This window comes from Haliaeetus albicilla, chromosome 4 (genome assembly GCF_947461875.1).
Source record: "Haliaeetus albicilla chromosome 4, bHalAlb1.1, whole genome shotgun sequence".
Classification (NCBI taxonomy): Eukaryota; Metazoa; Chordata; class Aves; order Accipitriformes; family Accipitridae; genus Haliaeetus; species Haliaeetus albicilla.
In genome coordinates, this window is record NC_091486.1 from 37,315,354 (window position 1) to 37,339,628 (window position 24,275).

Below are 24,275 nucleotides of genomic sequence, written 5' to 3' on the forward strand. Positions count from 1 at the left end.
TCATTCTCTCAACTTCGGGCTGTAATAATTTCACTGTGAGGGAAACAAAGATCTAACCTTGTCAGATTTTTAATTTAGTCACTTAATCACTCTATGGTTTCAGTAAGTTATTAAAAAGCAGCACATGGAACAACAAATACTGTTTATGAAACTTCCAAGTACATTATTTGCAAGATATATAAGCTTACAAAATATTTAAGCCTGCATTGCTTATTATATTCAGTTTTTTTTTAAAAAGGGGCATAAACATTGCAAAATAAGTAGAAATCAGCATTCAGAATGTCTGAGACATACTTTTTTGACACTTGTTATTCTACACATCTGACTGAAGAACTGTAAAAGAAAATATACATGAAAATATACTAATTTGTATGTCTCAGTTCTTTCTGTACAAACGATTTGCTAAATGAACACAATCTATTATGACAATACTGAATTGCCAAGAAAAGTACTACTGCTTTGTCCAAAGTTTATCCATAGTAAAACCTCCCCTTGCTAAAAAACAGTTGGGGAACCTTGTCCATTTAGAAATAGCAACATTTCTGTTACAAACAACTAACAGATAATGTAATACTTAAGGTCAGTCTTAATATTTAATTTTTCTCCAGATTTTTTCCAAGCCTTTATCAACAGTGTTCATTATAAAACAAGTACGGAACTCTGAGTAACAAAGCAGTGGCGAGCATAAAATTCAGTCGCACAGCTCTCAAAAAAAAAAAAGTCCTATGAGAATTTAAAGCCAGTTGAAGCAGTTGAAGCAGTTTTTGTGCGACGGAAACAGGACTTTAACATACCTCAAAACTTAAAGCCCAGCACATACTCTAGTCCCACAACAGCAAACACGAGGAAGGAAAGGCATGGGTTTTCCGCAGCATTTTTCAAATTGGTTTTGTCCACGCAGGTGTCCAGTAACAAAGGTGCTGCGAAGGCAGAGTGCTACACTAGTGTATTTCCTCAAGAAATGTTAAAGCCACAGCTACATTACACTTCTCACACAGTACTCATTTAAGTTATGAGAAAAACAAGATGACACAGAGTGGGGCAGGTTGCAAGGAATAGGAATTAAGTTCATTGCAGAGGTGTTTCTTCCGTGGCTTATGATCCTTTACACCCTGACCTCAACCCAGTAAGTGTCTCAGACCAAGCCCTCCTGCTCCTGTAACAGTGAAATCCTGTATTTTGGACCCATACAAACCGGATGGTCACTGAAGTGAAAATACTGCTATATTAGGATGCAGATTGTATCTCCTTTTTCTGTTAAGTGACTCATTCACTTAACATCAAATTAATTTGGGGAAATTTGCATCAATAGGAACAACTCAGTGGTAAAGTCACATTCAGGTGGACTCCATGCTATCACAATGCTCATTTCCAAAATATTAATAATTCATCTATCCTAAGGCCTTTGCATTCATTTTTAGTTGAGCATTTATTGACTGAAACTCCCCATCACCTGCAAATTTAGGCTTCTTTAACTCACAAGATGAAGAACTTTTAACAGGTTATATTCAAGCCTATCTTCAGGCAGAAAGAAGTAGCAGCATATTGCTACTAATCCTCAAAAGTATGCCTGAATGCCACACTAACAAAGACTTTTTCAAAAGCAGTCACCCTGCTTTCATGGTTAGAAACCTAGACAGACCAACCCAGCCAAGAGGCTAGAACAAGTCCAGTCAGAAGGAGTGCCAGCATAAGTTGAAAGGAAAGGGTGAAAACCAAAAAGAGATAGCAACTATTGTTTCCTGACCACGTGAAGTAATCTGTCAGTAACTACTGCCTATGAAAATAAGTTGTTCTTCAACTAACTTACAGATATTCAACATATTTAAGTACTATGCAAGGCAACTGTCCTAATGTTTAAATGATGCAAGCACAACAGTTACACACCACAGCTGAGCCCTTTAGACTCAAAAGGGCACACACGCACTCTCTGCCCATCTATCTCAGTGTTTTATTAGCTGAAATTAATGTTACCCTGCTATTCCTCCACTGTAAAATGCAAATCATTAACAACAAACACAATTGTGACAAAGATGGGACCTATTTAGATCAGTGAAACAGATCAGTATCATAGAAATCAGTATTATATACAATATACCAGCCGCTAAGAGACAACATATACAAAGCCATTGTCATCCTTGATAATGATTAAATTACTTTTATTCCCATTTAAAATATACAACTTTGAAAAATTATGCATCATACATTCAAATATGAATTGCATTCTTAAGTGTCCTGATATCCAGGTATCCTATTGCTGGCCAGTATAATACAATAATCTGTCAACACTGTTTATTTATGGCCATGGGAGAAAAATCTCCATAAATAAATATTTATATCTGATATTGCAGCTTTTCCTTAAACACTTACATTTAGAAGTCAATTTCAGTAGGCCTCTTTCTCTTAAACACTGCTTCATGTTCCTATAGGAGAAAAATTCCACAAAGATCCGAAAAAAGGCAAAAAATGTCTAAGTCAGCTATTTTAGAAATAGCATTCAAGATACAAGAGTCCATTTAGCAGTGTCAGAAATAACCATTAAAGCTACTATTACCACCCAAAAGCAGTTCAAGTAAAGCTCACTAACAATGCCATGAATCGTAATGGTCTTCAAGTAGTTAATTTAAAAGCCTTAGAAAAATCGATACAAACAGTATCATTAGTACAGCTATACTGTTGCAGATACTATTAGTGGTACCACAAGGAGGCATAACCTACAGCCCCCTTGAAAAAGCACCATTACTGAGAAATCCTTATGGCAGGGATTCAGTAAGTCTTAAAAGGACGTGTTGACTTCATTTAAAGCCTGACAATAAGTGCCCCCTGCAGGGTACAAGACTGCTCCGCTTTGAGGCCACTTACTACTGCGTAACTTTGTGTTATTTATAGAACACTGAAGATATGACAGGCATTTTTTAGGACCCTAACATCCCTCCTCTTCAGAGCTTGAAGTCTTCCCTAACATACAAAACAGTGGGGAAAGAATGAGACTCAAATAGCAATGAGTAATTTATAGCATGTATTAAATCAGGATGGGTAGGAGATAACAACGGGGTGGGGGAAGTCAGCTGCTGAATTTTACACTGCATGAAGTGTATAAAAAAAAATGTAATTTCAGTTAGCCCTAATTTAACTGAAGCTGACATCATCACCTCTGTATCAGGACTGGAGAGAAAAATATTTATGACTGTATTAGAAAATGAAGTTAATAACAGTTTGGTATGATATCGTAACTCAACAGAGAAAAATCAACACAGGTATTTTAAAGTTGATAGTTTTTATTTACAGTTTTGTTGGCAAAAGGTGGTGGGAAAGTTTAAAACATTTTAAACAGAGGGCACCATATTGTATTGTATGATGTATCAGTTCACAATCTTCAGTATCCAGCTGATCAAATAAAGCTAATCACCACTTAAAGAAGCATAACCTGCATCAGCTCCATTAGAGTATACTGCCTAAAAACACTTCAGGCAGTTTCTAAACACAATCTCTAATAAAAATGCAGTTCTAGTGAAGAATGTATACTTTGATTTATCTACTGCACCTGGTATCAAATTGCCCACTTATACTTGCATACTGGCAAAGCAGTTACACTTCCTACTTTTAGTTGAAAGTTATAATCTCATTTTCTGCAAATTCAGCTGTCAGGTAATTCTCAACTACTCTGAATATTTTACTGTGAGCATAGTCAAGATTGGAGTAGATGAGATTGAAGGAAAATATTCCTGGTATATGATGTGCCCATCAGAATCAGCTGGGTAACCATAAACATCCTGTTTAAGAATTCTATTCAAAAAGGAGAAAAAAAAACATAGTCAGTTTTCACTTTGTCACATAGATTTAACTCCTCACTTGATCTTTTTAATTCATTCTTCTAAATCAAGAGTGTTTAGTTCTTCTTCTAGTTCATCCAAGTCCTCTCCAGTAAAAAGATTTTCATCAACTGGAACTGCATCAATTACTCCATTTTCCAACTCCCCATCACCATCATTATCTTCCTCTAAATCATTTTGCTCACTGCTGTTAATATCACCACCAGAAGCTTCATTTAATTTATTATCTGAAAATAAAAATAATTCTTACACATTTCAGTGTCACAAGTTTCTTAATCACTAATTCACAATCCTACTAAACAGGCTTTAAATTTTTGAAACTATAAAGAAGTTACTTCATTTGAAATTTATGTAGACATATATTGGTTAAATTACATGTACCTGATTAATATGCAGGTTTGGATCATTAGTTATTAAAACAGATTGAAAAAAAAAAACTCAAAATTCCCAACTCCTCAAACTCCTATTTTCATAACTGGGTCAAACTTAATGAGCTACTGCTACTCAATGTCTACACTTAAAAGACTCAGGGTCTTAAAGATCAGGGTATGCATTCCACAAGCGCACCAAGATCAAGACTTCACTCTAAGAAATTACAAGCTAACTTAAGTTAGCTAGAACATATGAAGAAAAGCTTGCAGTTTTGTTGATATTATTCACTCAATCATTTACTAAATCTGAAGGGAAAAAAAAAAAGAATCTACTAAAACCTCTTAATGATTTACTTGAAGTGGCCATAAACACTATCTTTTATTTAAACTTTAAGAAAACAAGAAGTGCATAGCATTTACTACAAGCTTTTTCTTTAGTAACTACATGTATCATTGATGGTAATTTCACTCCCCTGTCCTTTTTAAACAAATACTTTCAGCAGATCAATAATTCATTTCTGTCTACCTTTCTGGAAGCTCTTAACAATTCAATCCCATATTAGTGATGCCTAAATAGTGAGCTTACCATCTTTTTCTATTGAACTGTATGTGCTGAATCGCTCAGGACTAGCCACAGTAATACCAGTCTCATCTACAGCCTTTGGGACATAGAGGTTCAAATCGACATCATTTATGCACACGGGGTCTTCCATCTGAAAAATAAACCAAGATGGTCTGCATGAATTACTTATCTACAGAAATTCTCATTTCTGCAGGATTTCTACAAGTTTTTTGTTTTGTCTTCCTTTTCATATCAAAATTTTGACAAAACACGGTCTGTAGCAGTGTTAAAGAACCAAGCTTATTAATTGCACTGTAAGAGCTCTCAAATTAAAGGTTTTCAAATTCGAATGTAACCTGAAATATTATTTGAGTTACTGTTCTTTACCTCATCATCATCTCCCGTTCCTTGAATATAATGAGTGTCATCTGCTTCTTCATCATCTGCATCAACCAACTCTGGTCGGAACTCGAATACTTCACGTCCACTAATCTAGTCACAGAAAAAGAAATCTTAATTTATCACTTCATAGTATTTATACTGCTGAAAAAAAAAAAAAAGAAAGAATAACAGAAAGAAAAAAAAAAAGAAAAAGCAAAGCAATTCCAGGCCAGTTACCTCATTACAAAAAGTTATTTACTCTTTCTTCTTATATTAAGAATTGGACTGTAAAACATACCACCAACGCTTTGCCAGCTTTAAAATCTGCTTTCCTCCTCTCCATATCTTGCTCAGCCTTATCAATTTTTTCTTGTCTTTTTCTTCTCTTCCATGCAATAAAACACTCTAGAGTAATTTTGGTAACATTTGGTCCTAAGGCAGCACGCTGTCAAGTAAAGAGACCGATTAACGCTAGAAATTGTTTCCAAAGGCTATAAGAAATTAGAGATTTAATTACTTTTTTCCAGAAACTAATTGAAAACATTTATTTCCAATTTCTTCTTCACTCTCGCCACTGTTGCACATGTGCCATCAACTTAAAGTTTGACTCAACACACAGTATTCCAGTTAGTTAGGTGAATTGACATGAAAGTTAACATGAGAAGTGGAGGAGGAAAGAAACCAATGATAAAAGCTCAGGTTCTCCTCAAATTGACACTGCCAGGCAATGGTGACAGAAATAAGCACAGCAGCAACGTAACGCCTTCAGAAGGCCCCGTTCTTTTGGTGTTGTTTCCTCATTACAGGTTCTGCGAAAAATAAGCAGGCAGTGAGCTGGGGATAAGAAAGGCCCACAGAAGCAGTTGTAATAGATAAAGCGAAAATAGCAGGAAAATAGAAGCCTCCTAAAAAAGGAGTAGCAGCACCTGCACTAAGTAGGCAGCTACAGTTTAATCTATTCACCAAGTAACAGTTTCTAAACAAAAACATGAGTCAAATACTACACATCCTTCACTCTAGCTCATACAGCCCCAAAAACATTTCATACTTTTTCATTATGAATTAGAAAGTTATTTACAACTGTCCCTTCAGAATAATGAAAACAAATACCACCAAAAGGTACCTGTCTGACAACTTTACCTCTTTTTCTATTAGATCTTCTAAAGAAATTTCATCTTGCTTTTCCTCCTTCTTTTTGTCTTTTTTTAATACAAAACCTGGAGGGAGAGCATGGCGATACATGCAGTTGTCTCCTCCACCTGGACAGACCCAAAACCATCCATATTTGTTGTTTTCAATAGCATCAAGGAAGTATTTGCAGACCTGTATAAAACAAAAAAATGGTTGTTAGCACTGCATTCTCTTCATCCCCAGCAATTTACACTACATGTGTATCTACTACATGTCAGAAGTACAGTAATTCAAAGCCAGTTGTAGTCAAAACTGAACAAACATGTGAAATGCATTGCCACTAAAAATGTAGACAAAAGAAGTGCAACTAATTATCTAAAACTCATGTAGTCAACAGCATTTTCCCGTTAACATAATCCTAATTTAAAAAAGACAGGATGACTCAGAAGACTGGCAACTGTGTACAACTGTAAAGCCAGCAGCACATGTAAAAGCATGCTGACAGTCTTTCTCTTCCTGCTCACCACCATCAGCGTAGTCTTAATCAAAATAAATTGAAACTGCCTCAGATGTTAAAGCTTCCAGCTCATGATCCTTAGGTAAAGATGCCATTCTGGAACTTGTTCACACTTAGCCATATCAAAGTTGAACTTTTGCAAATTTAGGCAGTATCAACATAATATTTAATTATTTGGTAATGAAAACAAGGTGAAATAGTTCTGAAGAACGAAAAAGGGATTAAGGTATTATACCATTTAATGCACAAACTAAAGAATATTCTTGAAGTCAGAGGTCAGGAACTACTAATGACTCTCAATTAGTAAATTTCAGCTTACAGGAGAAAATTTAAACTTATATGCTTATATGTCACCCAGTACATAAATAAGCCAGGATATACAGCAGTCACTAGAATGAGATGATAGACCTAACTAATCACAATACCTGAATCTCCTAAGCAAGTAGGATGCATTACATATACTATTGATCCCTTCAGCATTTCTATTCTGAAAGTACTTAATCTACTATCCATTTGTATTTCACATGAGAAAATACCTTATGATGACTGAAAGAGCTTCAGGGTGGGGTTTTTTTGTTGTTGTTTTTTTTTTAAATACATTATTAGAAATACTATCAGCCCAACTGTATACTCAGAACGTTGTTATAATATTCCATTCAAAATCTTTAGGTAACAATAAACATATCTAATACCAGTCCCCAGTTAATTCTCTCTACTACAGCTCAATAAAAGAAAAAAAGAACATACTATTTGAGTTTTGGGTTTTTTCTTTTCCGCCTCACCATGCTTCTTGTTCACCACTTCTTCCAGCTTCTTCTCATCCCAGTTATCCATTGTATCTAGAAAAAGACAACAGATGGTTTCACAAAAATTCCAAATACTAAACAATGCTGTCAAGTTGCTTTTCTCCCTAGTAACCGTTTTCATATGCGATTCTTACATTTTAGTTAGTTTATAGAATGGAAAATAAATTCAGGCTTTTATAATAAAGTTTTTAAACTCTCCTATGCTGCTCACAAGACAGTTTCCTCAAAAGCCTTAGAAATTTGTATTTTGAGATGCATAAAGTGTGTTTCAGTTAAAGACTAAAAAATGTGTCATTCCATCTGTACACTACTGAGCACAGACAAGGGAAAAGAAGAAAAGGAAGACGGCTTGAGTAAAAGAGAAGGTTGGAGGCTAATGTCCAGAAATACAGATAATGTAACTGGAGGATTGAAAGAGAGAATACCAAATTTTCAGTGTTAAAGTTAAAAGAAGGTTCCATCAAAAGAAGCAAGATCACCAACGGTAACAGTAGTAGTGAATCTATGGGATCCTATCGTATTCATTTAGGAAGACAGAGGCTAAAATTCCAAGAAAGACTGAGATGTGATGAATTGTGGAAAAACAAAAGAAATTATTTCGACTATAAAATCTCTAACCCCTGCTAAGTAAAAGTGAAATCCAGAGTACTCAACCAACAAATGATTTGGGGAAAGGAGATTAAGTCACATAAGAAATTCCAAAGTATCATGAATTCTAGAACTGTGCACATTTCGGTAAACACTAGTAATAATTCTGGAAAGCAAGTATGGTTGCTCATTACACCTCCTCCTTTTGCACTTCCATTTTGTAGAACTTGGAAGAAACTAACAACTCTAAGACAGACAAAATACTGTATAACTTGCTATTTGTATGACATAATACATTACACAGCAGAATTAAAAAAAGCACCATCCAAGATCACTATGTCATACTTTTTCTAAACAAGGTCTAAAGAATACTTGTGAGCACACATTTTAAAGTGAGTTTCACTGTTGTTCATAATTTTGAACAGTGGTATGTGTTGTCTTGGTCATTGACCAGGCTCTTCAAGATCTTAACCACAACATAAGAAGACTCAATCTTAAAAATCCAGTTTCAGAATCAGAATAGTTTAGTAGTCATTTTCTACAAGAATTATACCTTTTTCAAGGTCTTCATCTCTTGCATCAATGTAGACACTTCGTTTTTCACACTTCCTTTCCAAAGACAAATCATGAGAAAACTTGCACTTGTCTCCTTTAGTGCATTGTCCTTGCTTGAAGAAAGCACAAACTACAGATTTGGGGTCAGCACCTGAGTGAAAAAAGTTTTTATATTTTTATACTATTTTCAAGCTAAAGCTGTATATTAAAAGCTCTGAAAACAACGTCTAGGATCATACAATCTTTAGGACCTGTACAGAATGAAAACACATTTTTAAAAGTTAAAGTTATTTGATGTGAAGTTCATCACAAGTAAATACTCCATGTCCTGAACGTGTCGTAAATACCATGCTATACAAAGTAAATACATTAAGTATCAAAGCTGGCACTTGACTATTTAAAGAAATATGGATAGACGTGTGCCTGAGTGAATTATTCATTCATATAATAATACATACAAGATATCTCTCTGTGCAAGTTCTTCCCTATAAGCTACTTTTGCCTCTAATAATACACAGTAAAGCATCTTCTAGATGTCAGCCTTTCCTTAACATATGAACAACACACTAGAATAAATTATAATAATCTAAGCTGTACTCATTCAGACCACTTTCTTTAATAATAATATAAATAAGATGGCTGCTGGTAGCCCCCAAAATAAGCAACTATTGTTATAGTATGAACTACTCAATCAACCTAACTACAGTTTAAGTAAGTATCATAGAATCATTTAGGTTGGAAAATGACCTTCAAGATCATTGAGTCCAACCATCAACCATGCCCACTAAACTATGTCCTGAAGTATCCTGTCCACTCGCTTTTTGAATACCTCCAGAGATGGTGACTCAACCACTTCCCTGGGCAGCCCATTCCACTCATCCCACTAAAGGAATTATTTGACCATTAGGAAGTGAGAAAAGAAATGAAAGCAGGTAGAAACGTATTTATGAGATACAACTAAATCAGAAATACTTTACTTGTAATATTCATTAAGTGCTCATGTAAGATTAAGCTCAAGTTTTAGCCTTGTGATTTTATGCTTGGTGCAAGTCACCAGTGACTAGAGTACGTTTAAAATCTTAACTAAAAATCAGTTTTTAAACAGTGAGTGGATCCCTAAAAGAACTTCAGGTAATAGAGCTCTCCTTGTTGGCAATCTCAATAGAAAGCAAAAGCTTTAATTAGGACACTATTAGTCTTCCGAAATAACTTTAAGTCGAGACCTACTTTATTTGGAGAAAGCTGACCACTGCAAATCATAAACAGAAAACCAGCTTTTGCTGCTGCTAAGTGCCACAATGAGCAAATATCAGGTTTGCTTTAAAGACACACACAGAAACCACACTTGTTTAGTCAAAAATTATTGCAATCTCACTAGTTCCAGAAGATTAATTAAGGCAGAGATTTGATAACATTTAGTTCATACCAAAAAGTACGATTTTTTTTTTTCTCTCCCACATGGCAGCCAATTCCTAGAAGTATCAAACACTCTCAAACTTACATTTAATCACAAAACTAGTTCGTTGAAGAACTTGAGTTCAATTAAGACCACACTTCCAAAACCAAGTCCTACTGTTAATGGTGAGGTAGGACAGAAGTAATTTGAAAATTTTTAATGTTCTAATTTGAATACAAGTTTTCTGTGAAGACAATAGTTGTCATATTATATTCCTTGTAATACCTGGATGTTCACATTTTCCTGGGGAGACAGGCTGCTTTAAACAAATACTGTCACACACACACACAAAATCAAGCCACTCACCCAGAAGCATCTAATTAATGAACCTGGATATAGCAAAGTATCTACAGCTGCCCCGTCAGTATCAATGCAGCTTTTGATATTCTAATGATCTAGTAACCCCAGATGACTTCTTAAAAAAATGTCAAATCATTACTGACAAACTACTTGGTACACCAGATACAGAAGGAAACAGATATATCTGCTTTATTAAAAAAATGAATTGGTGTTTTTAAAGGGTTATTTTACCTGAAGTAGATATATGAATAACAGAACATAAATGAAGAGAATTCAGTTACTCATACCTTTGCTAATTTTCTGTGCAGCAACCACAGGCTTGAAGAGTTCATTTAGTTCTTGTAATTCTTTTTTCTTATCTTCTTTTTTTAATTTCTTCTCACTTTCTGTTTGAGCAGCCTATAATGACCCCAAATTTGAAGTCATTAATATAAAATTATAATGACATTACTCACTTCACATCAACTGTACACTAAAATAGCAAATCATTCTAAATTAGTTTATAAGGGGAGGACGGAAATAACCAATAATAATTTCTGAATTTCTCAGAATTCCTGCCCATGAGTGCATAGCCAGTGCCATCTAGTGGTACTGACTGACCCTTCAAACAGAAGGAATTTCAAATGCAATTTGTCAGCTATGCAAGATGCTGGTAGGTACCATTAGATGACAGTTTCCTCTAATTCCACCTTTACAGGCTAGGAAATCAAATGAAGAATATTGAGACTAGGAGGAGGAAAGTTAGTTGCTCTTTTGTCTTACATTAGCAGTGCAAATATTCAATGCAGTTACTCCAAGATCTGCACAAAAGCCTCTCTGACTCTAGTCCCCTACATGCTACGCTGCGTTGCTCCTCCTCTTCACGCATGCTGGTAGCAATTCAGGAAATCTGTCTGTAGAAGTTGGGAACTGCTTTTAGAATACTATTTGTCTGAATTTATAACAATTCAATATATCAGTGTTTCATTGATAACCAGTGGTTTGTAAGACAAGAACATTAATTTTATAGGTACTAGAGGCCAAGGACTGAAAACCAAGCTCACCTAAGAAACAAAAAGTTTTTGTGTTAAAAAAAAAAAAAAAAAAAAAAGGGCAAAAAAAAGCCACACCTGACTCTGCCTTACCCTTTTTGGATAAGCCAGAAAAGACTTGTATCTTTACCAGAGTAGCAGAGAGGGATGAAGACAGATGAAAGAGGACATAGGAAAAATTATTAGATTATTTGACTCTTATCTTTAAAGAAAGCTAGTGAGACTAACACCACTATACAAATAGGTGGGGTACTTTACTGGTAAAATGCAGTGCAATATTAAAAAAGGAGCTTTGTTCTTATGGTGAATTTGGCAAAAATACACCAAATTGTTTTAAAAGGGAATTGATTAGTTTGGTCAGTTTTCATACTGAAAGTTCACAAATCCTATTTTATATAACATGCAGACCCACGTGTCAACTACAAAAAGTAGTACTAGGGTTCTAAAAGCATGAAGATGAAGCTTGCTTTTCAAAAACAAAAAAACAAAAAACCCACACCAAACTTCAAGAACTACCCCCCTCACCCCCACCCCAAAACCAACAACAAAACCAAAACAAACAACAAAACCTTGATAGCATTTCCTTTTGTATCTCAGGACACAAGAAAAATTGCTTTTAAGTGTTCTTTCTTCCTCAGAGACAACCCTAACTGAAAACTATTTTACACGGTAATGAAGGTATAATCAGGTCTGAAAATTAGCTTCTGACATCCAACAGTCAACAGCTACAAGCATTTGAGAAAAATTATTTTAGGTGGGCTAATTTGCATACTGGTATTCCTATACATGTACAGATTCAGGGATTTCATATAGAAATTTCAGAAGGACTGTAACACCAATGTTTTTGAAGTGACATCAAGTAGCCCTTTCCACTACAAGAAATTATTAGATTAGATCTAATAAGCCAAATAGCAACTTTAAAAGTAAAGTTGTACTTCACTATTGTTAGTTCATCCTTATGTAATGTAAGGAATTTAACATAAATTATGACATCATGAATTTAGCTGACACAAATGTCATTATTTTACAGGCTTATTCACAGAACAGGAAACTGTGAAAACACTTAACTAGCTTCCCTAGCACTGTAGGAATAAGAACCCTGGCTCACTTCATGAAAATATTATTATAATGGATATCAGTGCTTTGTGATTAAGTATAATCTAAACATTGTATCTCAGCCACATCACATTTTACTTCATCATGCAAAAGAAGAGCATAGTAGACAACACTGGCTCAAAATTTCAGTTTCTTTGACCAGTTCAACAAATAGCTGCAGACTTATTATAATTTAAAGTTGAAAAAAGTCTGACAAGTACTCCCATAAGTAGAACAACAAGCACATATGGGCTTAAACTTTTCTAATCTTCCCCCAACTTCAGTTTTTAGATTAGTAAAAACTATTCTTATTTTTAACTGTTCTCTATTTCTTAGATTAGGTGGGAATTAACGAGAAAAAAGGAGAAGGAATGTACAACTATACTTTGCTGATAGCCAGTTTCTACAGTTTAATTTCAGGTATACCTTAAACTTAGTTGTGTTACTATTAGAATACTATGTAAACAAAAAAAGCAGGCTTATTAGTTGAGTTTGATTTGGGTGGGGGTAAGGGGGTGGGGTTGTTGGGGGTTTGGGGTTTTTTTTGTTTGTTTGTTTTTAAAAAAAGACAACCAAACAACAAAACCCCATACTCTGTACTACCTTTACATAATTCTCAGCTAGACAATAGATTACAATAGATTTAACTATCTGTGCTAGTCACAATACATTAGGCAAATAACACCTCAACTTTTTTCTACTTCAGTATCATGTGACATATATCTATACATATAGTGAAAGATGATTTGACTATAGAGTGGAGAAACATTACAGAATAAATGCTTACCTGACGTGGATTTTGCTGACCAAATTTTACCTGGTGAGTCACAGCCTTGATAAATTTCTGTTGTTTTGCACCTTTTTTATTCTTCAGGCCAAATGTTTTGTCCTGAATCAAGAGATAAATACAGCACATTAATTGAAAAAAGTTTAAGTTGTTACCAAAAAAACCCCTGAAAAGCAAACCACCTGCCACTCCTCTCAGGTTTTCAGTTAAACACAGGCTATTTCCTCTAGCAACACAAACAATCCAAGAAACAGTTATCAATAATATTTAGACCCCTCACATGGTCTTTAAAACTTGGTTTTCAAAAGAACCTACTGAATGCTGCTTTTATCACCAGACCTATTTGTGTCCAAGTATTAGTGTGAGCACATACACAAAGCATTTTGAGGCCTCCCATGGCAAAAGGACAAGATATTTTTGGTGACTATCCAAGTAACATCTGAAGAAAATATGAAGCATGAATAGCCATAAATACTGCTTTTTTTTTTCCCCATCTACCTGAAATCACTTATTACTTTTATCTTCAAGCACTCATATACAAGTGTTATATATTTGTTATGCAGATGAATACTGCCATATGTAACATATTACTTTTTATTTTCAAGTATTTTAAGCCTTTCATTTTCTAACCGTATTACTTTGAAGAGAACTCTTTCCCCTATCAAGTCCAGAGAGGTGTTTGTACTTCCTCAACTCCACTGCAAGAAGTTTCTGTTTACAGCCCGAACTAATTCTTCCTCCACATCTCCAATTTTATTGTTAGAGACAGGTTTCTATACCACACCTATTAAAAATTTCATTTAAAAAAAGCTTACTTTCACATGAGTATCAGAAGCAGAAATTATTTTTTTAACTGAAATACCTACATTAAAAACCTATCCATGCCTTGGATTTGATACCAACATTTTTTTCCTTCCAGTAACAAGTAACAGATGTTCACCCAGTGATAATACCTCAGTTCAAACATACTTTTAGAAACCCTAACAATACAAAAATATATTATAGAAGAATTGTAAAATAAAAGAGCTCCAAATTTCCCGAGTCACCCTATTTTCATTTACAATGTATCCCATACCAACAGCAACTTGTCCTCTGTTACATCCATAATTTCTCAAAATAACTAGTTGGGAAAAAAAAAAATCATTCACACACTTGATTTTTGTGGCAAATGCCACAAGGAACACATAACCTCTGTGTATTTGAATTATGTAATAAATTATTGTTAATAGTCAATGCAAGTTTTTCCCCTTTCAGCTACATTTTTTTGTAATGAAAAGGAGAATTTTCCTATACAGCTGGATTCAGCAAGAACATCAGAAACACTGAGGCCAACAGAGAGTGAGAACAACCACTCTCACCTAACATTTCCAAAGAACATAGAAACAATATTCTGGAGTCCTAGATTTAAAAGAACACCTGCATTACACAGATACTCTGCCTAAACAGCTGAGCAGCTACTATCTTTCATGCTGAACAGATGGAGGCAAACACTTAATTTTGTATAACTATCTTAATAACTAAAACACACCCCTAGCAGTGTTTTTAAGTCTGGTTTTATCATGGAATTGAGCCTCAGAAGTTTAAATAGAATGAGATACAACTGATTAATCTTCAAATTATTTTGCATTCAACTTCAACCAAAGATTTACTAAACTGTTGTTCTAGGAAATGCCTCCTTGGCCACACAGGTCAATTTGTATTAACCACCCTCCCCCCCACCCCCAAACAAACCACACACGTGTTTTAAACAGAGCGAGAAACGCAAACCTACACCCCAAAGAGCTGGACTCAGAAAATACAGGTACATGTAGAACACAGAAATGGAAAAAGAAAAGGGTGAGAAAGAAAAAAACGAAGAGCACTCTTGACACATCACCTCCAGTTCAAAGACAGCTCTGGCCTAAAACCATCCAGGCTGAAGCCCCAAATCCCGGCCCAAAAAGCGCAGCGGCCACCAGCACAACGTGAAGGGCGACGGTCAAGTGATTTGACAGATCTGGGCAGCGCCGGGGCCACGAGGGGAACGAACCAACGTCCCCCGGAACGGCGCTCCGGGCTGGGCCGCCGCACCCACCAGGCGTGCGTGCTCACACCCCTCGGCGCACACAAAAGTTTTCGGCTTTACGACCGTTTCGGCGGCCGCTTCAGCCCGAGAGACGGCCCGCCGGCCCAGCCGCCCGCGGGCCGTGACGGCGGGCCTTCCGTGCACCCGCGGCCGTGGGAGGCGGCAAAAGGAGCTGCCCGCCTGCGAAGGGAAACGGCAGGCCCCAGCAGGGGCAGGGGGAAGGCCGCGGCGGGAGAGCGGCCCGCCCGCCGTGGGCCGCGGCCCCCTGGGCCCGGCGCGGCCCCGCTCGGCTCGCCTCGCCTCACCTCGATGATCTTCTCCTTCTTCTTCTGGTCCGCCTTCTTGCTGCCCCCCGCCGGCTGCTGCTGCTTCTTGGGGGGCATGGCGGGGAGGGCGGAGCGGCCTCAGCTCTCGCTCGGGAGCTCTCAGGGCCGCGGGGAGGGGAGGGGAGGGGAGGGGAGGGGCGGAGCGGACCGGGACGGGACGGGACGGGACGGGACGGGACAGCGCCGGCGCCGGCGCCGCCGGGGAGGCGCAATGGATCCCGGCCGCGGGGCACGCTGGGAACGCAACGCGGGGCGCGCCGCGCGTTCGAAGCAGGGCAGCGCGCGAGGGCCCAATTGCCTCCCGGCAGGCAGCGCGCAGCGGAGCGACGGCCGGGCGCTCCGCAGACGTCACGGGGGCGGGGCCTACGCTCGCTGGGGGTGCCCCGCCCCGCGGCGGGCGGCCGCTCCCCGCGGTGGGCGGGGCTGCGTGGAGTCCGTCTGCCTGCGGAGCCTGGCGGGGCTGGGAGGCGGCTGTTGGCAGTAAGGGGGGCGCAGACCGCCCCCCCGCCCTCTGCGGGGGTCGTGCCTCGCCGGCCGGGGAAACGGTTAGGTGAGGGGGAATGGCGGTCACCGGGGGCGCTCCCCGGCCGAATCCGTGTCCGGCGCTGGGAAAGCCGGCTTTCGGCGGTGAGGGAGTGGTTCCCCAGCGGGAAGGGTGGCCGGTTCCCCTCCGGCGCGGTGGCTGGGGGAAAGGTGAGCTTCCTGCCACCCCCTTGGGAGGCAGCGACCAGCCAGCGAGCAGGCGACCTGCCCTGAAGGGCCCGAACCCCGCTCAACACCGGCAGCCCTTCTGGGCAGCCTGCTCCTGCCTCTGCCAGCTCCAAGGCTTCAAGGAATCAGTCCGGAAAGCAGCAGGTTTAATTGCTGCCTGAAGGGATGCGGAATGACGGCTGGGGACGCGTTCGTGTGACCCGCAGAGGCGTGAGGGAAAACCCAGGACTGTGGGGTCGGGCAGCCTTACGTGAGGGTGCCCCTGCACAGCCCTCCTAAGGCCAAAGGGGCTGGGAAGGTGGCAGGCGGTGAACAGCCTGCCAGCGGGTTTCTGAGCGGCTGGGCGTAGGACGACGGCCGGCACCCACCGTGGTGGTGGTGGTGGTCGCGCTGGCTCACCCTCGGCCCGTATGGGATATGTATTCTATGGAGGGAGTGGGGATGGGTAAGGTGATAGTGCATTTGTGCGTGTACATAGCTGTTATTTTTTTGCTGCGGTCTCTTTGCCAGAGGAGGGAATGCAACTGCCGTATGAGGACACAGGGGACTCTGCTGCTTATTATTGGCAATGATTTCCTTAGGATCAGTTACAAAATAGCATCCTAGAGAACCTACAAACTAGACAGTCAAATGTCAGGGAGAAAAACAGACTCTCCCAGGCTACTTCGACAGTCAAATAATAAATATAACTCAAGTCAGCCGCTTGCGCGGTCGTCGTTTTCCCTCTGAGTTCCACTTGACAAATGCATCTTTCTCTAAAGACTTCCTCCAAAAAGCAACTACAGTGCTGAACTCTGATTCTGTGTTGGGTGCACTGACACATTCTTGCTAGGGATTAATGGGAGACAATTTGGTACTGCAAAGGGCTCAGCTGTTTGAACATTAGCTGCCTACTGCCCAGGGCAACTCTGCTAATCAACCATCCCTTGTAAATAAGCAGTCTTTCTGTTTGCGGAAGGTATGCTGTACTTTAAAAGAAGTGGGTCAGGTGTGAGCATGTGAAGCAATGGTAGTCTGCCTGAAGGAAGATAAACTTCCCATTTATCCTCTTCATTTGCATTCAGAGAGCCAAGGTTGGGTCTGGGTTCCACCAAAAATGGCACAAATCTTTCCATAGAAAGGGTGGAACAATCCCAAATTGAATCCAAATGCCTAATAGGATCAGTGGTACATAAATCCCATGGAGTTTCTTAGCCTTGACACGTACTGCTGCTTTCTCATGCTATGGCTTCCATGCCTGTTCTCTGACCACACCAGAAGTGTACTTTTTAGGTTGGTTTCACGAGATGGGCTTTCATAGCTCGCTCCTTCCCACGTGTGGAAGAGTTTCTGCAACAGGAAGAAACGCATAACTTTGGTACTACACTTGCTGTTTGTGAGTGGTACCTGTTCCCTCTAAAACAACTAGAAAAAAATGCTTTGAAAAAAGTGGAATGTATAGGGGGACATATGTTATCCAGATTTGCCAACTTCCGATTTCTGAAAAATGTTCCAATATCAAAATACTAGTTGCTGATAACAGATTTTAAGATCCGTCTGTTTCAGCCACTAAAGCACAAATTTCCATTGTCGTTTTGAGTAAGGTACCTAAGGCTTGCTGTGATGTAGTTTCATACTTTGTATTGTAAGTAAAAATTCTGCTGTTCCTCACCAAGTTTAGTACTTTCTGGTACAATGCACATCCAAAAAATATTTTAAAAACAAGGCATGTTTTTAAAATGATCTCATGGGCCAGAGATAGAAAACCAGGCTGTTCTGTAAGCAAACAGCAAGCTGTTCTTACCAGACTTTGAGCACCTACAGATCCACAACACAAGATATCCAAATAGTCCAATAAAATATTTTAATTTTCAGAGTGCTTAGCTAAATAACTGTACCAGCCATTTGTTACACATGACGCTACTTCTGTGCTCTGAAAGGATGGAATATTTTGGTTTTACAATTTTGGTTGTACATAGCCTGAAAAATACAGGGGAACAATTTCAGATTTTGGTTTTGATATCAGAATCACAAAGTAGCATGAGGCAGCAGAAGGTCTAACAGGCTAACATGCAAACTTTATTATATTGGGTAAGATTTGTAATAACTAATGATTTCTTGATCCATCAGAAAATATATACCAGCACAAAATAATTGGAACCTAACACAGGAGGACTTCAGTCTGGAAATGAGTGTATTTTGTTTGAGCTATTGGGACAACTTGCTGCCTTAAGTCAGTCAAGCTCCCACTAATGTCATTGCGATTCCACTGTATGAGGAGCCAGGCCATAATGTTTTCCTCTCCTGTGAAATGGATTGCACTTGCAGCAAAATTCATTATATCTTCCAACTTAAAGGAAAAAATACTCCCATTTTGCCACCTCCTCTCATCATGATCTGAAAGAATTAGTGGAAATGAAGATTATAATCAATATTTTATTTGATAGAGATGATAAAAGCCTGCTTTGTAGTCTGAGTAGCTTCAACCATTCATTTAATTAGTTCATGTCCTTCATTGTTGCAAGTTCACATGATCAATTTTGTATTTTGATCTCTTGTTCAGCTAAGAAATAATTAAGCCAGTTCTGAGACTCAGAATCAAAGAAAAAAACCCCAAAACTTAACAATCATTAAGGCTCAATTCAGTAGTAATATATACAGAACTACCATAAATTTTGATGCAAGTTCCTTTTTAGCAGAGGCTGCAGATCCCTACATGCCAACTGGTTCTTCAGATAAATGTGAAGAGCAGAAAGAACTTCTTGCCAATGATATTTGGTATATTGAGAGCTGAATGTCTGAAAAATGCTATTAAAAAGAAAATTGCTATATCCTAAATATTGGAGAGGGGAAAAAATAGTATAAATTGATCTAAAATATGTTGTAGGAACCAATCATATCCAGAACTTTCAGTGTTGAGCAGGCAATCTTGAGCAATCTTTGTTGAGATTGTACTTCTTCATAACACATAATTAAAAGATTTATCCATCCAAAATTTATCAAAGCCCGAAGAACAGTATTTTGTTTCTAGGAATTCATGCAGCTTGGCTCTAGTTTACATCCAGCATTAGATTTAGAACTAGCTGACGCTAGAGTTACAAGCAAATACAAGTCAACACTATCTACAATATTTCATTTAAAAAATCCTAAACAATAGGAATATCAGGCTTAACATGACTTGAGCTTCTTTATTTTTTCCACATTCTTTGCTGGACCTTAAAATTGAGACCATTACTGTAGTTCTTATTAATCGCTTTATGAATAATTGAATGAATGAGAAGTGAATAATTAACCTTTCGGTGTTTATGGGTAGTCTAAGAGCCTATTGTACTTCACTAACTATTCTGTTTCACTGTTATACATGCATCTTTCACAATTAAAAAAATAAGCCAAGTTTAATACATGATACTGCTCTTTCCACAGAAATAAAAATCTTGCCATATGTTTCTAAGTGAGAAAGTTAAGTAAATATGAACTTACAAAAGTACAGCCAAAGAACTACAGTTCGCATCCAAATTGGAAGAAGGAGCAGCTTTCAGATCCTTCCTTCTCTGTCAAAAACTAGCTGTAGACTTGTAACTCCTGCTCACCTAAGTATTTCTTTTGCATTTGAATAATCCATACCCCCCCAACAAAAACACTAACTTAATCCTCTTAGATCTCCCCAGCTACCTATTTTCACAACATTTGTGCTAAAACAACATCTTAAGCCTCTATCCCTCCAACAGACTTTATAGAAACTAAGTAATAGAGTCTAAAGCCATCAGAAAGAGCCTGACAAAGACAACAGAAATGTTGCTTCTCCTTTTAAGAGACCCTCCTCTAACATAACCGAGACAGAGACCTGTTCAAACCACCACACCACATCTTTCCTTGCCAGCCTCCCATGGAGGGTTTTATAAGATAAAACCTGACTTAATTGGTTAAGTCAGCTGGAGATGTTCTGGCTAATGGTGAGAGCCACTTAGATAATATTATCTATCGGTTCATATCCTGAGGGAAGGGCAGGATATATATAGTATTTTGAGGGGAGTAGTAACTGGTTTAGAATCCTTGCTAGAAATTTAGTAAAAAGTGAGTAGTTATGATTTTTTGTATTGTAATGTATGTATAATCTATTTTTGCTTATTTGGAAATCTGAGGAGGGGCTGGGATGGACTTATATGAGCCCTGGGTGAAGGGTGTGTGGAGGTGCTAAGCAAATGGGACTGCTTATCTGTGTTAGTGTGGTAATAATAGATCAACTATGGCATTTTCTTGTGATGTCACTCATCAGGAGACAGCTCTCCTGGATATATTTGGGGGTGCCAGCCTGTTACCATTCACTTGTGCTAGGAGTTAGCCGTAACAGCCTTGTTGCTGAGTGTTCTTCCAGTGGTACAAAGGCCTGAGGAGGCACTTCAGGTACAAAACCTGCTGCCCCAGAGGAACTCCTTCTGCGAACCGGGCTTTGGCAGTGGGTGAGTTACTTATATCCTGTAACCAAACAAGAATTTAGAACTCCTAAGTCTATACTTTCCATCTTTCTACCCTTAAAGTGTTGACTGTTTTTCCCAGTAAGGTCAGATATTTCTCCTGAAATGGGTTCCCAAGTCTTGAGTTCTTCAGGAAGAAGAGGGAAAGGGAAGAAAGCAAACAGTCGCCAACGATTTCTTAGTATCTCAAAATGAGAGGGTGGTGTGACAAAAGGGCAAGCCACACACCAGCAAGGTTAGTGGAACAGACGTAGTAAAACCCCATCCTGCTGCACCTCGGGCGTGTTGGACTTGGCTCAATTTAAAATAACGTATTGTGAAGAGAGAGGTTTGTGCTCAGCAAGAGCTGCTGTCAGCGGTCTCCACGGGGGAGCGCAGAGCCTGAGGGGGCAGCATGGCTGCAAAGCTGTTAGTCAGGGTGCACGGGTAAGCATATGTGTGCCATTTTGCTGTGCCTTTGTCTTTGTTCACTTGCATTTGGTTTCCTGTGTGGCCTGGAAGAGGGAAACTTTGCTTTCTCTGGGGCTGGGCTACTGCCACAGGATTGCTGGATATTGAGATTGAAATCCTGGTGAGGGTGAGACATTGCTGAGCCTGGAAAGAAATGCTGTGAAAGCAGGTTGTCAACGACTCTCCTCTGAGAAGGCCGCTTCACTGGTTGTTCTGAGGGAAACTGGCTTACAGTTACTGTATCACGCAATCAGGCATTTATAAACAAACAACCTATGACAAAGATACCAATCATCTGATTTTTCAAGACAAATAATTTTCATCTGTGCTTACTTTTGTTTATTATGTTAGAATGTATTGGTTTTGTGTGGCAAGGTTTTGGTAGCAGGGGGGGGTTACAGGGGTGGCTTCTGTAAGAAGCTGCTGGAAGCTTCCCCTGTGTGTCTGACAGAGCCCATACCAGCCGGCTCTAAGATGGACCCGCTGCTGGCCAAGGCTGAGCCAATCAGCGATAGTGGTAATGCCTCTGTGATAACAGATTTAAGAAGGAAAAATAGTTGCAGGGGACATAGAAACAGCAGCCGGAGAGAGGAGTGAGAACGTGTAAGAGAAACAACCCTGCAGACCCCCAGGTCAGTGAAGAAGGAGGGGGAGGAGATGCTCCAGGCACCAGAGCAGAGATTCCCCTGCAGCCCGTGGGGAAGACCCATGGTGAGGCAGGCTGTCCCCCTGCAGCCCATGGAGGTCCACGGTGGAGCAGATACCCACCTGCAGCCCATGGAGGACCCCACGCCAGAGCACGTGGGTGCCCAAAGGAGGCTGTGACCCCGTGGGAAGCCAGGGCTGGAGCAGGCTCCTGGCAGGACCTGCGGATCTGTGGAGAGAGGAGCCCACGGAGCAGGTTTTCTGGCAGGACTTGTGACCCCGTGGGGGACCCACACTGGAGCAGTGTGCTCCTGAAGGACTGCACGCCGTGGAAGGGACCCATGCTGGAGCAGTTTGTGAAGAACTGCACCCCGTGGGAAGGACCCACGTTGCAGAAGTTCATAGAGGACTGTCTCCCATGGGAGGGAGCCCATGCTGGAGCAGGGGAAGAGTGTGAGGAGTCCTGCCCCTGAGGAGGATGAAGCGGCAGAGATAATCTGTGATGAACTGACTGTAAACCCCATTCCCTGTCCCCCTGTGCCACTGGGGTGGGTAGGTAGAAAATCTGGGAATGAAGTTGTGGCTAGGAAGAAGGGAGGGGTGGAGGGAAGGTGTTCTGAGATTTGGGTTTATTTCTCATTACCCTACTCTGGTTGATTGGTAATAAATTGAGTTAATTTTCCCCAAGTTGAGTCTGTTTTGCCTGTGATGGTAATTGGTGAGTGATCTCTCCTGTCCTTATCTCGACCCACAAGCCCTTTGTTATATTTTCTCTCCCCTGTCCAGCTGAGGCAGGGGGAGTGATAGAATGGCTTTGGTGAGCACCTGGCATTCAGCCAGGGTCAACCCACCACATAGAATAACACCTTTTGTGTGGAATTACACAGCTGAATAGAGACATTAATTTACACAAGAGGGTGAGGGAAAAGAGAATTAGAGGCCTGAGAAGTAGTTGAGATCAATAGGTGTCTCTCTTACTGCAGGCCTGTTCTTAAATCCTATTACTTGACAAGATCATGGCATTTTTCATTTTCCCCACAGCAAAATTCTTAGAAATTGGAGTCAGGACTTAAAAGAACATCTTTTCCTACATTATGCCAAAGTGCTGTACCATTACAATGAGCCATACATGTTAGAATACCCTCCTTTCTTCATTGTTAGACCAATATTATTTTTACAGCAATAGCAGATAACCAAAGAGTGAATCTCTGAAAAATAGTCTTATAGAAATAAATTGCTTTCATGGTATATTGCACTTTATAAATGACATTTCAAGTGCTTCAATGACATTTTTTTTCTGAAGTGTTTTTTTAGCTTTCTTGTAGGTGGAAATAAAGTGGAAGTAGTCTTTCAGCTGGAATGAAATCCTGTAAAAAGATGGTGCTGGGTATAGACAAGCTTGACTTTGGTCACGAGTGCATTCCAGCCTAGGATGTGTGATAATTAATAGCATTTGTTATTTTTATTTCATTTCTGAAACATGCAATAGGCTCACTTAAAGAGTCTCCAGCAACACACAGTTAAGACATAGCATTTGTATAAATATAGATTTTTAGTATTATGTCTGTCATTGTTTGCAATCATCTGGTTCTGTTCATTAAGCCCAACTAGAAATGAAAAGTCTATAAATGCACTGGCTTTAAGTATGCTTGAATAAGTCTTATTATTTTTTTCCCCAGATATTGTGCTTGTACCTTCTTCACTTCAAACGAGCTCTGGTTTTCTTCACTGAACTTCCCTATTGGAAAGTTTTGTGATAGCTTGTCACATATGTAGTAAAGTCTGAACCTAGATCACTGCAGGAAGACATTATTCCGTAGTTATTCAGGATCCATTTTAGGAAGGTGTAATCTCATGGTATCAATACTAATTGCATTATTAAGCAAAATGCTGTTGGAAAGACCATGCCTTGCTACACAAGTAATGGAATTATTTTTATGTCTGCTAACAGCCATTTCTCAACCATGCAGTTGCTGGAGCTAATTCAAGGGAAGGCATTAGGGAGAAATAACTCCACTGTTAGTAACCTATGGTTGGACTAATTTATGCCGATTATGAACTTGCAGCTAAATTTCTTCTTTAGCACCTAGAGTTACCTACTTACATCCCCATTTGCATGGTTTTATAAACAGAGATTTGCATCTCCTGGGGTTTACTTTGTACTCTCCATTTCTCAGTATGGGCTTTTGTAAATCCACAAGGCCTTGCAAT

At 39.4% G+C, this 24,275-nt stretch overlaps 1 protein-coding gene and 1 long non-coding RNA gene across 2 annotated transcripts in view; one reads left to right on the plus strand and one right to left on the minus strand.

Moving 5' to 3' along the window:
- Positions 1 to 3,260: 3,260 nt before the first annotated feature.
- On the minus strand, positions 3,261 to 16,079 carry ZC3H15 (zinc finger CCCH-type containing 15). The gene is made up of 10 exons (XM_069781936.1): positions 15,784 to 16,079; positions 13,414 to 13,515; positions 10,788 to 10,899; positions 8,743 to 8,895; positions 7,543 to 7,634; positions 6,288 to 6,470; positions 5,446 to 5,592; positions 5,154 to 5,258; positions 4,791 to 4,917; positions 3,261 to 4,060 (listed from the first exon to the last, which is right to left on the minus strand). The coding sequence occupies exons 1-10, from the start codon at positions 15,859 to 15,861 to the stop codon at positions 3,867 to 3,869; spliced, it is 1,293 nt and encodes a 430-aa protein (XP_069638037.1). The 5' UTR covers positions 15,862 to 16,079; the 3' UTR covers positions 3,261 to 3,866.
- A 199-nt stretch (positions 16,080 to 16,278) lies between these two features.
- The window catches only part of LOC138684991 (uncharacterized), a 90,950-nt gene continuing 82,953 nt past the window's right edge, over positions 16,279 to 24,275 (plus strand). Inside the window, exon 1 of the long non-coding RNA XR_011324210.1 lies at positions 16,279 to 16,497. This is a non-coding gene — a long non-coding RNA (uncharacterized lncRNA). The remainder of the gene's footprint in view (positions 16,498 to 24,275) is intronic.

Bases quoted from the DNA above. Each gene is read 5' to 3' on its own strand.
- ZC3H15 (XM_069781936.1), bottom strand. From the start codon at position 15,861: ATGCCCCCCAAGAAGCAGCAGCAGCCGGCGGGGGGCAGCAAGAAGGCG. The intron at 7,635-8,742 runs GTATAATTCTTG...GTCTTTTTCTAG, and splicing joins AGATGAAGACCTTGAAAAAG to ATACAATGGATAACTGGGAT. The intron at 5,593-6,287 runs GTAAAGTTGTCA...TTTACTTGACAG, and splicing joins AAGATCTAATAGAAAAAGAG to CGTGCTGCCTTAGGACCAAA.